At 35.7% G+C, this 15,951-nt stretch overlaps 3 protein-coding genes across 9 annotated transcripts; all 3 read left to right on the top strand.

The window, feature by feature from the left end:
- Positions 1-435: 435 nt before the first annotated feature.
- LOC106642703 (RNA-binding protein squid) lies at positions 436-7,318 on the top strand. 7 transcript variants are annotated; one of them, XM_014357552.3, is made up of 5 exons: positions 436-561; positions 2,196-2,650; positions 2,949-3,279; positions 4,140-4,322; positions 4,992-7,318. In XM_014357552.3, the coding sequence occupies exons 2-4, from the start codon at positions 2,264-2,266 to the stop codon at positions 4,313-4,315; spliced, it is 894 nt and encodes a 297-aa protein (XP_014213038.2). In that variant the 5' UTR covers positions 436-561; positions 2,196-2,263; the 3' UTR covers positions 4,316-4,322; positions 4,992-7,318. The 7 variants fall into 7 exon arrangements, with proteins under 7 accessions (XP_014213038.2, XP_089451270.1, XP_089451269.1 ...); XM_089595144.1 differs by lacking the exon at positions 4,992-7,318 and adding an exon at positions 4,504-4,608; XM_089595145.1 differs by lacking the exon at positions 436-561 and adding an exon at positions 1,616-1,686.
- A 4,159-nt stretch (positions 7,319-11,477) lies between these two features.
- Positions 11,478-15,349, top strand: COX6B (Cytochrome c oxidase subunit 6B). Its single transcript, XM_014357557.2, has 3 exons — positions 11,478-11,565; positions 14,723-14,810; positions 15,001-15,349. Exons 2-3 carry the CDS (start codon positions 14,728-14,730, stop codon positions 15,167-15,169), a joined length of 252 nt encoding a protein of 83 aa, XP_014213043.2. The 5' UTR covers positions 11,478-11,565; positions 14,723-14,727; the 3' UTR covers positions 15,170-15,349.
- LOC149373963 (uncharacterized) lies at positions 11,480-14,329 on the top strand. Its single transcript, XM_089595354.1, has 2 exons — positions 11,480-11,565; positions 12,924-14,329. Exon 2 carries the CDS (start codon positions 13,016-13,018, stop codon positions 13,841-13,843), a length of 828 nt encoding a protein of 275 aa, XP_089451480.1. The 5' UTR covers positions 11,480-11,565; positions 12,924-13,015; the 3' UTR covers positions 13,844-14,329.
- Positions 15,350-15,951: the final 602 nt, after the last annotated feature.

Genomic DNA, 15,951 nt, shown 5'->3' with positions numbered 1-15,951 from the left:
GCTCTTCTCTTTTTTTTTACATTTTGGCCAATTTATTTGTGAAAACCATCTTATACTTGGACAAAATTCTCTCGTGTCGAACGTTTGTTGAAACAACTCTACGACGTATTATTGTCACAGTATACACAAGTTGCAAGATACTTGGATGTTTTAACAAAAAGAGGGACAGGAGCAACCTACTGTTGGAGAGAAAAGGGATGAAACATAATATACACGTGAGAGAGAAAAAGATAGCGGCGCGCCGGAAGAACGGGAGAAGAGAGAAATTTGGCACGAAAGTGACTGCGGGTGAAAGAGAGAGAAGAAAATGTACATATATATATATATCTCAGAGAGAGAGAGTCGGCGGGCGCGGGCAAAAAACGAAGGGCGCGCGCAGCAGAAAAGTGGCGTCAGCGCCGTTAGCGGCTGAGCGGCGGCAGGAGGCAGCGACGAGAGAAGTAGAGCGCTAGTGTGCCGTGCGGCGGACGACGACACGACGCGAGTGAACGAGCAAGCGAGTGAGAAAAAGAAGCCCCGTTTCTCTCGCCTACCCTCCTCCAGAAGACGCACGACGACGCCGTAAGTAAAGCACAAACAGCGGCTCCTCGAGTACACTGCTCTCTCTCTCTCTCTCTCTCTCTCTCGGGGTACGTAGCTGTTTCATTCTCGGTACCGCGTTTCGTCGCCGCTCGTCAACCAAACAAAACAACAAAACAAAACAAAAAAAACAAGCGAGAGATTAAACGAGGGGAAGCTGTACGTTGTTCAAGCGGCGCTACTGCTTCCTCGGCCAGGGGGGGGGCCTCCCGCATACACAATATGTCCGCCTCGTCGGCGTACTATTTTCTCGCTTCTACGGCGCGCACCTCCTCGACGATCTCGTGTCTTTACACCCCGGGTGCCGGAATATCGATGTCGAACTCTTACAATGGTGCATCGCCCCCGGACCGGTGTTCCAGTGCCTGCTGCCTTTCATAGTGCTCATCTCCTCCCCCCCCCCCCTCTCCCGGCTTATTCGCGTGTGCTCCGAAACGATCAGATACAGCATATAGATATACACGCGCGTGTATAATGTGTATATGAAAGCATATGTATATACGTATGTAGGTACACACCGGAGTCGAGTACTGTAGTAAACTTTGGTCAGAGTCCCTTGAGTCGCTAGCATAGAGGTATAAGGTATATAATACTTCTGATGCATGTTAGTAAAGGTGATTAAGCGGTAAATCAAGTCGATTCTCGGGGTTCGCAAATTTCTTCGTACATACGTCACACGTCGCAGCTCGTTAAGTACAACGGTGCGGGAGTTAAAGAGGAAAGGGGACTGTTGATGAGGAGAGAGAGAGAGAGAGCGCAGAGGGAGGATTAGCGGACAGATAACATGGCTAAGCGAATTTCGGAGTTTCGCCGCGCGCCGCTGACGCCTATACGTACGGGGATTACGCGCGAACGCGATTTTTGCACTGATAAATGTAGTACGTATAGTTGTTTGTAAAAATAAACATTCGTGTTTGCTTCATTGTTACGCTTTTGCGTGCCTCGTTTCGTCGTAGCTTATAGTTGTCTTCCCCGTTTTTCTTTTCTTTCTTATACGTGCTGCATGGCTCCGTTGCTTTCTACATACATACATATATATTGCAGCCGGAGAGAAGTTTAGTTTCCACCTCGAGTACCTATACACGGGCAGCACGCACGTTTCGCAAGGTACTGTGTATACACATAAAATATATAATAGAGGTGATACAGTAGCGTGGACGCACTAGAGACTAGCCGTTGTGTTGTACGTAGCCAAGGCAATTGTACAAAAGCAGCAGATCTAAAGCATCGGCAGGGTTTAATTGTCATACTCGTTAGTACATCGCGAAAGTTTTGCTGTTTTGAGACGTCAGTTGCGTTAATCGAGGTAGGTAAGGTAGGTTAGAGAGAGAGAGGTTAGGTTGACGTCACGTTACATCGGGGCCCCTCAATGCATATCGTGCGTGTAATAATACGACAAACAGCCGGCCTATGCATCGGAGATGCTTCAGATGCTACTTCACGTTTACGGGGCCAAGAACGGAGAAAGGGAGAGAGAAAGAGAGTTCGTTATATACGCGACGTTTACGTGATTGGCGCTTTTTTTTTTTTTTTTTTTTTTTGGAGCACGACTCCATAAGATTCCGCCGTGCACTCTTGAGTGGCTTTACTAACATAAAACGTGTTTTTCTTTGCAGAGGTACAGCCCGGAGGAGACTTTAGTTATTAGCTACTAATAACCACCAAGAAAACAGAGGCGGCAATAATGGCAGACGGATACCAGAGCCAGGAGAACGCGAGCGAGGGCGCGGCGAACAACAGCTCCCCGAACTCCAACTCCGTTGGGGACAACAACGCAGCCGCTGGTGGAAATGACAACGCTGGTGCGGGTAACGATGCCAAAGGACAGGCGACCGCCGGCATCCCGGGCAAGGACGACGAGAGAAAGCTCTTTGTCGGAGGTCTGACGCGCAACACCACCGAGGCCGAGCTCAAGGAGTACTTCAGCAAGTTTGGAGACATCGAGAGTGTCTCCATCAAGATGGATCCTTACACTAGAGTCTCCAGGGGATTCGCCTTCATGGTCTTCCAGAATCCCAAGGCCATTGACAAGCTTCTTGCTGCTGGTGACCATTACATCAACAAACGCAAGGTACTTTTGTCTATTTTCAATTTTTTGTTATTTTTTTTTTAATCCTTTACATATTGTGTACATGAAAATTTTCGTACAGTCATTTATCAACCTAATGGTCCTTGTGGTGTTTCGTTGAGTTTTTATCTGGCAATTAATTCATACTGATGAGTCAATATTTCATGTAATGAATATAAAAGACGATAAAGTCCTAATCATTTCATATTTCTTGTGTGGCAATGAATGGACAAACATACATGTAGTGGAAACACTAAATATTGCAGTATGAACGGTTTTGTTAATTAAAATGTAATTACAGGTTGATCCTAAGCGAGTGAGCAAAAAAGCCCAGCACGGCAAAATCTTCGTTGGAGGTTTGACACCGGAAATATCGGATGAGGACATAAGAAATTATTTCAGCCAGTATGGCACAATCGTCGAGGTGCAGGCACCATTCGACAAGACGAAAAATCAACGCAGAAGTTATTGCTTCGTGACGTTCGACTCGAAAGATGTTGTATACAAATTACTCAAAACGCCCAAGCAAATGATCAAGGGCAAGGAAATCGATGTGAAGAAAGTCAAGGTCAATCAAGATCAGCGCCAAGGCTTCTGGGGACCCCAGTACGGCGGCTACGGTTACGGTGGCGGTAAAATACCCTTTAATTATAACAATTACACCAACAGAGCACCTTTTTATTTCAACAACTATTTGCCGCCGATGTATTAAAATGAGAAAACAAGTCATGGGACTCTGAACATCTGATTGATTGATTGATTAATTGATAAAACAACTTTAATGTTTATACATATTTTACGTATTTATATATATATATATATGTATATAAATTATATATTTGAAAGACCAGTTTATATACACGATTAAATCAATTTCTCAAAGAGACTATGAAATGACGGGAAGGCCCCTGACGTTGATTGTAATTTTGTTAAGAAAACTTCGGGAGCTTTCCGAATTCAACGTAATTTATTTGCTATCTTCAGTCATCATTATACACATGTTATATTATTATTATACTACAAGTATCTTGTTTTTTTTTTTCTTTTTGCACACACGCGGACATGAATTACTTTTTTGTGTGACTCCAATATTACAGCTTGTACAAAAATGAGCTGAAACAAAACTGAAACTGACCAAACAAACTTTTTGTATTTATTTTTAACATTTACGAAATAAATGTTGTTCACAACTTTGTAAGTTTTACACCCTCGTATTTTCAGACGAGAAAACATCAAGTAATTATGAATTTGACGCTATATGTTAATAAATAAATACAAAAATTTAAAAGACAATTATTTTGTGTTCATTGATTACTACTTTGCTTACAAAAACAACATTCTTTCACAAAAAACTTTCCATTTTTTTTTTTTTTTTAACTCTATTCTTCTTTTACACCACCGTTCACATAATTTCATCCACACAAGTTCATAAAAAAAGCAGTTGTCCTTTAGACGTAAAAAATTACAAGGTATGTAAATTTCAAAATTTTAGGATATGGTGGTTATATACCTGATTACGGTAATGGATATGGTGGATACGATGACATGTACGCCAATTACGACTATACGGGATATGATGGTTATGAGAACATGGGCTACGCACTGCCCGGAAAACCAAGAAACGGACCTCAGGGACCACGTCCATTTCAAAGACATCAGCCATATTAAATTCAAGGTAGTTTTTGACTGTAATCTACTTAACATGCTCATTATTTGATTTTTTTTTTTTTCAAGTATAGTGCCGTGATATTATTACAATTATAATTATTGTAATTAACCTTCATGCTCTCGCCTTTTTCTCTTTTTTGTTTTTTGCAATTTTCAAAATAAAAGACATTTTTCACGTATTTTTACAGATAATCGTATGAAAAATTCAAATACATCCTTAAGTAATTTACTACTTCATAGAGGCTTTTTGTAATATTAAAAGTGAAATTAAAATAAAACTTATAAAAAATTTATATTTTTGATTTTGTTATTTACAACCATTTTTTATATTTTATTTATATACATGTGAAATTGGCTCGAAAGATGTTTGCATTTTTCATTACTTTTTTTTTATAGGAAAACGTATCAAACAAAATTTTTTTATAGTTGGTACCTTATTGATTTGACGAATTAATGCAGCATACTTAAGAATTTATATTGTTTGTTTCATTATAATCAAAAAATATAAACTTAGCAATATGTAGTTACACTTGAAAACTTTTTTAACCATAATAGATTAAGAGATAAATATGCTGTCAACGTACATTATTTTGCAAATTTTTTTTGTACTACTAAATAACGTTTTTAATCGCTCATTAAAATCGCCAATGCTTTTTCTTTTTATGGTTATTCACAGAAATATCGCTAGCATCGACAGAGTCGATCTGCTTCGATGACAGAAAAAGAAATGAACAAACACACACACAACACACAGAGAAGCCAGAAAATTGCTACGTCAAGGGGAAAGGGAGTTCATGCAAGGAGGACTTTGCCTCTGAATTGAAGAAGTCACTACACCTTCTTTCATTCCCCTCGAGGCAAAATATTTTACAGATACCATATACTTTATATCATCCATTTCCACCGTCACTACCACCACATCACAATTACGTCCTATCCCCGGTATCAATTAATTTTTGTACATTACGGCACGTAGGTAGCAGATGAATTATGCGAAACCTATTGTCCCAGAAACGGCTGAATTCGTTCACATGATTTCTGGTTTTTTTTTCTTCGAACAGAAAATGTATATTGATTATAATATAAGGATCGCGAATGTGACTAGATTTTGTTTTAAGGATCGGCAGTAACATCTTGTACCATCAGTTGAATACTCTGAACTTGAGCGGTGTTTTGTTTTTAGAAACTTGGAAGCTTGGAGTGTTTTTCTTTCTGTTTGTCACTAGTAGAATATATTATTATTACCATACTACATTTGCAAAGACAAAATAATTACATTTTACTCGTAATTTCTTTTAATCTTTTTCTTTGATGTTTTAATACAATCATAATCGCTTATTATTAATACTAGTAATTTTTTTTAAATTGATTAGTGGTTTTCTCTAATGTACTCATAAGAACAAATGTATGAGACTATTATAATTATTATTATTATAATTATTACCGTCAGCCAGAAAAAAAGCTAAATAGGTATTAGAATAAAAGCGGATAAAAATAAAATATTTAAAAAAAATGTGTATAATTAAAATATAAAAGCTCGTATGGACACGTGAGCAAAAAAAAAGTTATGAACAAAAAAAATAAAAATGTCATGGGTTAAGAGAGTATATTTAATCGTAAAAATAAAACATGTATGTAAGATCACAAGTCCGATTTAAAAAATTCTTGTCAATACGGAAAATATTTTTGGCTAGTAAAAAACTATTATAGATGTATATTAATTCATCTATTTACACCATTAATACTTGAAATATTTTTTGGATGATCTTTTCTCGTATAATCTTACGAATTATATATGTATACAATAAAAATTACTTACCTGTCATTTATCAAATGACAATTAGACTGAATGGTGAAGCAAAAATATATAAATATAGAATTTTAAACAATTTATGATGAAAAAAGAAATAATAATAAATAACGAAAAACAAGAGGAATTATATTTTCTCAATTTTTATTATCTTACTCTTCATATTATGTACTGATACAATAAAACAAATTTAACCATGAACGAATTTTTTCATGTTCTTGCAGAAAAATATAGACTTACATAAACAATATTTTATAGATAATATAAAAACTTTCCCTCTGACTATGGTTTATTGGCCTAATAAAATAATTTTTGGACATTGCTTTAAGTACTTTGCTACTTGACTTAAAAAATAGAAATCAGCAAAATGTATCCTAAGAGACACTACTCTTAGTTAATGAGTTCCAACCAAATATAACCAAATTAATAACATATACAACTCATTGCCGTTGATCTTACTACTATTACTATTTACTATTTTCTTAAGATAAGTAAAGCAAAACCCTGAGTGGTAAAATATCTTTTCAAAAACGCCACTCACCAGTACACAAGAAGAGAAGTTGAAAATAGAGTTGTTGAAAATAGAGTTTGTTGATTTTCATACATTACCTATCAATGAAAAATATGAAATAAAATAGTGTACTATTTAAAAAAAAAATATTTATACAAGTATGTTAGGAATCTTAAAAATACAGGTGCTGGATGTCGCTTTTTTCTGACAGTCAGTCATATAAAATGTTGAAGTAACAATCGCTAATTTTCGTTAATCTACAACCATCACATGCCTTGTAAAGTTTTTATATGACAACTTTCTGTGTAGATTTTTCACATTTGATGGTAACTTTAAATGTAACAAGGCCTGCACTTTCAAATTTTTTATCAACAAAAATACTAAGTTACAAAAAAGCATAAGCGACTTAAGTGTCAACTGACAGTCAAGTTTAAATTAAACATCTCAAATTAATGCATGTAAGAAAAACCTATTCAGGCCGATAGTACTTTTTTGAGAGACATTGATCTGTATACTATGTATACTGTATTTTGCTTGCGAAAGACATAATGAAAAAATAAAATAGTAATGAAAAATGGAGTACGAGTAAATAATTATATGAACAGGTGAACAAGAGAGAAAAAGAGCGTGAGAGAGAATTTCAAAGAGGAAAAAAATTGGAAATCGTGGAGGCATGGAAAATTGAGAACTAATTGTTAAATAAAAAGTAAAATAAGTTCACATGAAAAACAATTGGAAAGAGCGACTATGATTGTAACAAAGGAAGGAAATGATAGATCGAATTGAAGATAAAAATAAAATTATCAATGAACTAAACAAAAAAATAAAAAAATATTTTAATGCTTTAATATTGCCATTTATTTCGATAGTTCGCCCATGACACACTCTTATATTTTAATTATGACGAAATAAAATAATACACATTTTCAAAATTATTTTTGTACATAATTTTTTTGCCATTGATATCCTTTCGTTTTCTATTAAATTATCAAAAATAAAAAAACGAAATTACTGCAGCTTTCATCTAAATTTTTTTATAGAATACTGTAAAAAAAAAAAAAAAAAAAAAAAACATTAAATATCCAAGATACAGCTCAAGGAAATGTGGGGTCGATTCCCAGTCAAGGCACTCAGCAATGAAGCGAGAAAGCGAGCGGCTTATAAAAATGGAAAACTAAAACAAAGGATACTGTTAAAACACGTACGAGCTTTTAATTCTTGATAGCAAACGAAACTGAAAACTAAATAGTATGGGCGCGTTCGAAAATTACCGTTCGTTACTCGGATCGCTCGTTCTAAAAATGCACAGAAAATTCGATAGGTTGTGGAAACAACAGTGTACTCGCTCTATAATCAATATTAGTTTCTTTGTAATTTTGGAACGAACGATCCAAGTAACGATCGAATGGTAATTTTCGAACGCGCCTAATATAGGGCAGAGTAATGTAGCTGATGCCTTAAATATTGTAAGTCGGTAGAGGTATACACCTGTCTAAGTAATTTATACAATCACAAAATGCACTAGTTGAAAATGTCAATTACCCTTGGTGTACACTTAATATGTCACTCTCTTAAATCCTTTATTCACATTAGAGAAGATCATTAAAACAAATATTACTTTCACTGCATTCTTACCCATAAAAAAACAAACGTATAGATAATAGAAAAAACAGAGATAAGATGCGTTAGGTAAATGCAATAAAAAGAGTTATAAGAATCACATCTGCCTGCTCTGAGATGAGCAGCAACAGTCGAGCGACAGGGAGAGCCGATTTTTTTTCAACGGTCGCTCGAGCGTCTGTATTATTATTCCAGGCCTCGTGCCCTCAGCCGTCATATTAAGATTCGCTTGCTCGAGTTCGGCGTTACTCTATAATTGTAAATTTAAAAATATATTCGACTTTTACCATCGTCAACAGTTTCTTTTTTTCCAATAATGGTCAGGCTCATCGTGGATGTAGTAGTCTTTTGGAATAAGTTTAAGTGACAAGTTTATTTATACCTAATTTTATAATACATACATAGTATTCGTAACTTATAGTGAGCGATACGCATCGGGGATGTCGGGGATGTCGGGGATCGACGGGCACATTGGGTCATTTCCAACTTCCGAACCGTAAGGCACATACCTGTATTACAGAGCGTTTAGTGAAAAACCATTGATAACTTTATATCGGCAAGAATAAATTATTTTGTTATCATCCATACCTCGGCATAATGGAGCTCGAGTGCGGCTGCTCGTGTTCGTCAATTTCACCACTTAGCGCTTGTCTCGAATCTCTCCAGTGTTAAGAATCTACTTTTGGCCAATCGTTGTGACATACGAGCTGTAAGTTGCTCACCGTCGAACTATGATTTTGTGTTCGCGACCCCATAAAAATGGTTGTCAGTAAACGTTTTTATAATAAATATACTTTTTATACTCATATTTATTCAATAATCAAGATATTTTTTATCTACCGTTAATTATATCATCGTGACATATGTCATACGATGCCTCCATCGTATCCATCAGAAGTGAAATCGTTTGACTGTCTAATCCGGTTTTCCCAAATTTATTTTTTACTTCTTTAGTAAATTGATTTTTTTTTTTTTATGACTTTAGCTTCTTCTTGCAATACGTTATTTCGGTATTGCTCGATTTCGTGCATCGTCCATTTAGTAATTTTTATTTGCTTCAGTGCTTTTTGAATAAAAGGATTATACAGCACCATCAGGAATTGTTTGGCCATTTTTAAAAAATAAAGCCACTCCTCCAGAGGGCTTGTCAATTTATTGATTTCAACATCAAATTTCGGCAATTCTACTATTATTATGTTTAGAAATTTAAACTAATTACGATAGTCATGTCTATCCAAAAACCGATGTAGGGAAATGTATTGCTCACATTCCAGTAATCTGAAATTCAGGATGACGACCAACGTAATAGGTATTAATAATTTGTAATCAATGCCACTCACTTGGCTGTCTGAATACTTGCGCGTCACATATAGTACAACATAAGTCTCTCTCTGAAACCTTGATGGTTTTTTTTCTGCATCTCAATTTTATATTTTTTTTTTTTTCATCATCGGTAAAAAAAAATATCCAATACGGCAATTTTATTTCCGTCAAGAGGAGGGTGTAAAAAGGTATTTTTGAATTCTATAACTTGTACTTCGGCATCGGTATAATTTGCCATTGAATTAATAAAACTATTACGCGAGATTAATGGCACATTACTCTGTAAAAATATAAAAATATTTTTGATCCGGGCACTATCTTAAACTTTCTTTATATACTTACGGTCAGTTCACTCAATTTCTCTTTGTATGCACCCATTTCGCTGTATGATAAACCATTTTTCAACAACCACGTTTCTGTCTCGTTTAACATGCAACGATATACAATACTGTCTTGATATATTTTTATCTTCAATTCAAATTGAGCGACATGTATTAACAAATTTTTGTACATCATTTTTGGCATATATTCGCTCCTTTTCTTTCAAATCATAAATACGTCGAGATTTCTGGAAACAAGTAAATAATTGCGTCAAAAGTTTCATTATATAATAAATAAAAATTACGGAAGCCCGGTAACGACATCGTGTGTGCAGGCTTGAAAGCTATAGCAAGTTGCACGTTTGAATGCGTGAAGGTGAAGGAGCTAAGAGCTGGGAATGAGGGAATCCATCCCAGCCTGGAATCGAGTGGGTGGGTAAATTGCGAAATCGCCGCCAATTTGTCAATTATTGAGAAAACTCATGATTCGAGGAGATCCGAAGTATTTTTGCGATATCTATTATTGATAACGAGTTAGGTTGTTTTGAAAAAAGTTCCAGGGTGTCAAACGGCAAAATAGCCGCCACCTGGTCAAATGAAAACGTTTTTTGACAATGAGGCTCTTTTACCGTCAAGCTTGAATCAGATGGCGCCAGGGCACGTCGCGGCTGTCATGGTCGTCTCACTCACACAACATTACTTTTCAGTGTTGTATGTACATAGGAAATTAAAGTGTAGTGGTAAAGCGCAATATTTGAAATTTTGAAATGAATAAGGAAGACAAGAAAGAATATTATGGGAGCTTAAAAGTTTCAGAATTGAAAAAGCTTTTAAAAGGGAAAGGAGCAAGAGTCAGTGAAAGAAAAGCAGAACTCGTGGACAGGTAAGCCATGACTTGGGAGCGGCAAAAATGTTGGTCTCCCAATTGCTTCGAGCCACTTTTTTTTTATCACACAATCAGAAGGAAATTTAAATTTCACTTTCTTATCGCAGGATATTACACTGCACTTCATTTTTCCTACTATCTTTAAACGTAAATGCAAACAAAAATTGTCTGCAAACAACAGCAATCATTTACAAAGGTTATGTCTTCTGCTTTGCTCATCACACAGATAGGCTCACGGTCACAATACACAACTGTAAATTTGACGGTGTGTAAGTATGACAGCCGCGACGTGCCCTGGCGCCATCTGATTCAAGCTTGACGGTAAAAGAGCCTCTATGCGGGATGCGAGGACTGGCGGGGATGAACACGCGGTCAACGACGAAGCGGAGCTTGTCCTGTGCGCTGCACGGTTGAGAGTGGAGACAGTTGATTCTCAAGTTCTCAACTTGAGACCCCCCCCCCGATGGCAATGTGCGAGAGAGACAGATATCCACATTTGACGTTATATCTCTTTCCTTTTCTACTTGTGATGCTGTGATTCAGCGAGTAGCCGAGCACTGAGCAGTCTATATTTCTATGTCTATGGTTCAGCCAACTCTCTATACACAATACATATATGTATATATATACACAGAGAGTACCAGACAACTCCTTACTGTAGCAGACTGTAGTGTAGAGTGTACAGAGAGAAAAGAAAAGAGCTCTCTGGTCTGGTGTCTGGTGGAGAGAGAAAATATTGGTAGCCATTTTGTTATTATTGGACGAGAGAAGCAGAATCAGGTATTATTTCCATACTGCGTGCAAAAAAACAATTTTGCGACTATTTATTCTCTATCCCTGGTCCTTGTATATCTGCATCGATTGTCCCTCTCTACTCAGTCATATTTTCGATTAACCTTTCGTTAATTCGTCCTTTTTTTTTTTTTGGTTAGGGCAGTTTTCCCGACTCTCTTGCATGACGCTTTCGACGTATATCTGCGTTTTCTTTTCCTTCTTGATCCACTCTGTATGATCGTGTACGCATTTGCAAATATATACCAGTGAACGAGAGATACTTATCGAAACGAAATATCTGCAAATGTCGTATATTTACTTATATATTGATTAATTTTTTTTTTTTTCACATTTATTTTTGCGTTCCAACTCTACACAGAGGGCGACCTTCCATTCGTTCCCCTTATTTTGGTACTTTTGTTTCCCCCAAAGAAGCAATTTTTCTGCTATTTATCCGAATCGTGACTTTCAACTTTTTTCATTTTTCAAAATCTTACAAATCATTAAATGATCGTGGCATCTTTAATTTTTGTGAAAACACTTGTCGCAAATCAAGACAAACTGACTCATACCCAGCACAACCTACTGGTCGGATTTCTGTGTTTTATGTAATATAACATCATTAGTGTACATCTAAGTAATATTAATATAAAAAATAGAACACTTCTTTTCATGAAATGTGGAATAACTCAAGCTTTCTCCTTTTCAAACCAATAATATTTTGAATAAATTAGCATGTACAATGATAATTAAATTTCAAGCCTATCATTGACAACTAATGACTGTACTCAGTATGTACTTAATTTGTTAAAAGTAACTTCACCAAGTTTTGTTGCGTTGTGAGTCGTAGATGTAAATAGGGCGTATTTGCGCCTTTGCAAACCAAAGAAGGAATCAGTGGCCTTGGGGCATATGTGCTTTTTTGACATTCACGTTTCAAACATGTTTTTTATAAAATGTCAATAACAGTACAATTTTCAATTAGTACGCCAAATTAAATTTGTCGTCACACAACACGTTACACAAAAAATAATAACACGTGATCTCAATAGCATCACAACTGCAAGATATTAAAAATGATTTCTCTCGCTAGATCAATTTGTCACTTGAAAAAAAAGAAAAAAAAGAAAAAAAAAAAAAAAAAAAAACATGTGTCAATCGAAGATTGTTGAAGGATTTTCAATAACAAGCCATTTGTTTCATAATTTTCATTTTTGAGATAATAAAAAAAACGTGTCACTTAAAAAAATGTGAAAAATGAAAGAGAAACAAAAACAACAAAAAATAAAAGTCTTTCAGTATGAAATGGCAGGATGTATTTTGTATTGCGCCAAACTCATAGAAGGCAGTTTCTATCCTTATAGGTGAGAGGGACAGAAAGAGAGAGGGTACTCTTGTCCAGGCCCCATCATCTGCTTCCCCGACAACGACCATCATCGAGGCCACTGGATCCAAGATGGACCAAGATTCAAACGATGTGATGGACGACTCGACATACATACCGCCAGCCCCGTCGCCGCCGAAGCTTAGTGCCACCGACGTTTACAAGAGCAATAACCGCAATCGGAGATCTCCTACGCCTGACAGACGCCGTAGGTGGCGCAGCGGAAGTCGCTCGAGGTCGCCGCCATCGAGGTCTAGCCGGCGCTCGAGGTCTCGCGATCGTGATAGGGAATACCCCAAAGATAACGATTACCCGAGAGATAAAGATAGAGAGAGGGAAAAAGATAGAGATAGGTACGATAGGGACAGAGACAGGGAGTATTCAAAGGAAAGGGACAGGTCCAAGAAGCGCTCCAGAAGGTCTAGATCACGATCAAATTCAAGATCCCGATCTAGGAATAGAAGAGGTAGGGACAGACAAGACAGGAATTACAATAGAAACAAGTACAATAAAAACCAGAACTCGAATCATGCAGGGGGGTATGGCGGTAGTTCGTTTATGCCAGCTGTGGCACAGCCTATAATCCCAGTGCAATCAAATGCCTTCAAAAACGACGGTAGTTTCATGGAAATGTTCAAGAAAATGCAAGAACAGATACCACAACCAGAGCCTCCATCTGTACCTACTGTCCTTGAAGAAAAGCCTGTAGCTCCTCCACCACTGATGGTTGGTAAGCGAAGGGGTGGCAGGATACTCAAGACGGGTGTAGTTGTCAAGCCTAAGACTGAACAGCAGATAGAACAGCCCAAGGATGCTTGGTCACTGTACATGGCTGAGGTGAAAAAATATAGAGAGGTCTGCTGCCAAGAGGAGGACAACACAAGACCTCTGGTCAAATAATACTCCACAGTGATGTGAATCCTGAAAAAAAAGTGCTAAAAACTTTTGAGTGATTTCTGGATTCCAAGTTATTAAATGACTATATGCAGCTCTTACATATGACATTTGTTTAGGAGTCTAGTGATTTGTCAGTTTTTTATTTTTTATTTAGTTTATTCTAGAGTTTTAATCATTATTTTGGAGATTTATCCATATAAGTGTAGGTACCCTAGTTATTAGTAGGGTAATTTAAGCATTAAACGTTTGGCAATTTATGTAAATACGTACATATGACATTGCGATGTGTCCTTGCTTTTGTAAGTAAAATTTTGCTCATATTACCGATTCCAATTGTGATTAGCTGTGTACTTCAAATGTTGTTCTAATTGATGCAATACTTAAAAATATTGATGTTGAAGTCTTAGCTTGCTTATACTTAATCCTAAATATTTCAAAAGCTTGTCCTAGTAATCAGATTGTTAGTTAATGTCCTCAAACGATGGAATATCGGACTATTTTTTTTTTTTTTTTTTTTTTTTTTTTAATTGAAGAATCTTTCTCTTTCAAATTTTCTACAGTAAATTTAGAGTCAGCATTAAATTGTTTTAATGGCTTATGTTAAAAAAATGTCAAGTCATTAAAGCACCAAAAAATCAAGAATTGAAAATTCATTAATGTCTTTTGAATTTATGCAAACTAAAAAAAGTACTACATCCAAAGATACTAAATTTCTTAATACAATTAATAAAATCACCTAGCTACATAGGCTGTATAGTAAATTTTGAAAATAGAGAACAGAGGCTTATTGATACAAAGCGAGAGAAATTATTGACAAAATCGTGGAATAAATGAAATACATAATGTACACTTTTTGCTACAAAAGTCTAATTTTTTGGATAGCTAAAATGCCGGAAGCAATTGAGCCAATACCTAAAGAATTTCGAACTTGTCCGGTGGATCCCAGATTTCCAAACCAGAACCAAACAAGGTAATGAATTCATAAATTAATGTTTTTTAAAATTATTTTAAAATTTAAACATATTTGATGAATTTCTTAATACTGTTATTACAATAATAATTACTTAATCTTATTTGTTCTATTGAGGTTTTTTACGATTTGGGATGAATGAATTATTATTACTAAAGTACTAATCAATTATTTTTCTGCTTTTTCAAAGGTACTGTTACGATAGCTACCTAAAATTCCACAGATGCAAGAAAGTGCGAGGGGAAGACTTTGAGGCTTGTCAATACTTTAAGAAATGTTACAAATCTCTGTGTCCCAATGACTGGGTTTCAAAGTGGGATGAACAGGTTGCAGAGAACAGATTCCCGGGTAATATTTAGGTGAAATTACGGTCATTTATTATGATCCTCAATTAGTCAAAATGTGTCCATCGTTGAAGTCAGGGAACAAGATTTATTGCTTGTTTGTCTTGAAAACAGTTAAATCTTCAATATTACGTTTGTAAAGTAATTATTAAATTATCATCGCTGTATTAATAAAAACAAATAATGTAAACATAAAAAAAAGTTGTGTCACCCTTCATTTTCCATATGTAGACAAATCTCCAATAAGGTAAAGTGTTACCTGTAACGTGTGCACTTGTTACCTACGCCTATATTTATCATTCAGCTATTAGCACTACAGAACTCTAGCTTGCCTGCACACAAGACTTAATATAAGCAAGGATGGGCGTGTCATTTACGTCACGTCGTAAATTCAATTCACGACATGTCATTTATTATGTTTATGACACGTTATAAAAATGAGATTACATTTAGTGAATTCACGACACATATCGCGAAAATACTATTTTTTCTAAATGGTAAACAAATTAATTTAGGGAAAATTACAAAAACTCTTTCTAGTTGACGTATAAATGTGATGATAAATATTTATTTTAAAACATCTTACCTTTCTGGATTCATTACCTTAAAATCTGGGTACAATTTTAACTTTGCTAACAGACGTAGCAGAAAAAAAATGTTGTATTGAAAGTGTATGATCGATTTTAGGGTATACTTCTTTTAAAAGCAACTATAAATTTTAAATTATTACACGAGCATATACTTACGTATGTTTTATTAAGTTTTCATAACCAAAAATTGACTTTTTTCAAACCCGT

Source organism: Copidosoma floridanum, unplaced genomic scaffold (genome assembly GCF_036245765.1).
Source record: "Copidosoma floridanum isolate Cflo_tuat_1 unplaced genomic scaffold, Cflo_Japanese_pri ptg000025l, whole genome shotgun sequence".
Lineage (NCBI taxonomy): Eukaryota > Metazoa > Arthropoda > Insecta > Hymenoptera > Encyrtidae > Copidosoma > Copidosoma floridanum.
The sequence above is the reverse complement of the archived record's forward strand: the minus strand, read 5'-3'. Positions and strand labels throughout refer to the sequence as shown.

Excerpts from the sequence above, each read along its gene's own strand:
- LOC149373963 (XM_089595354.1), top strand. The coding sequence starts at position 13,016 with ATGGACCAAGATTCAAACGATGTGATGGACGACTCGACATACATACCG.
- LOC106642703 (XM_014357552.3), top strand. The coding sequence starts at position 2,264 with ATGGCAGACGGATACCAGAGCCAGGAGAACGCGAGCGAGGGCGCGGCG. Across the intron at positions 2,651-2,948 it reads ATTACATCAACAAACGCAAG|GTTGATCCTAAGCGAGTGAG; the intron begins GTACTTTTGTCT and ends ATGTAATTACAG. Across the intron at positions 3,280-4,139 it reads CGGCTACGGTTACGGTGGCG|GATATGGTGGTTATATACCT; the intron begins GTAAAATACCCT and ends TCAAAATTTTAG.
- COX6B (XM_014357557.2), top strand. The coding sequence starts at position 14,728 with ATGCCGGAAGCAATTGAGCCAATACCTAAAGAATTTCGAACTTGTCCG. Across the intron at positions 14,811-15,000 it reads CCAAACCAGAACCAAACAAG|GTACTGTTACGATAGCTACC; the intron begins GTAATGAATTCA and ends GCTTTTTCAAAG.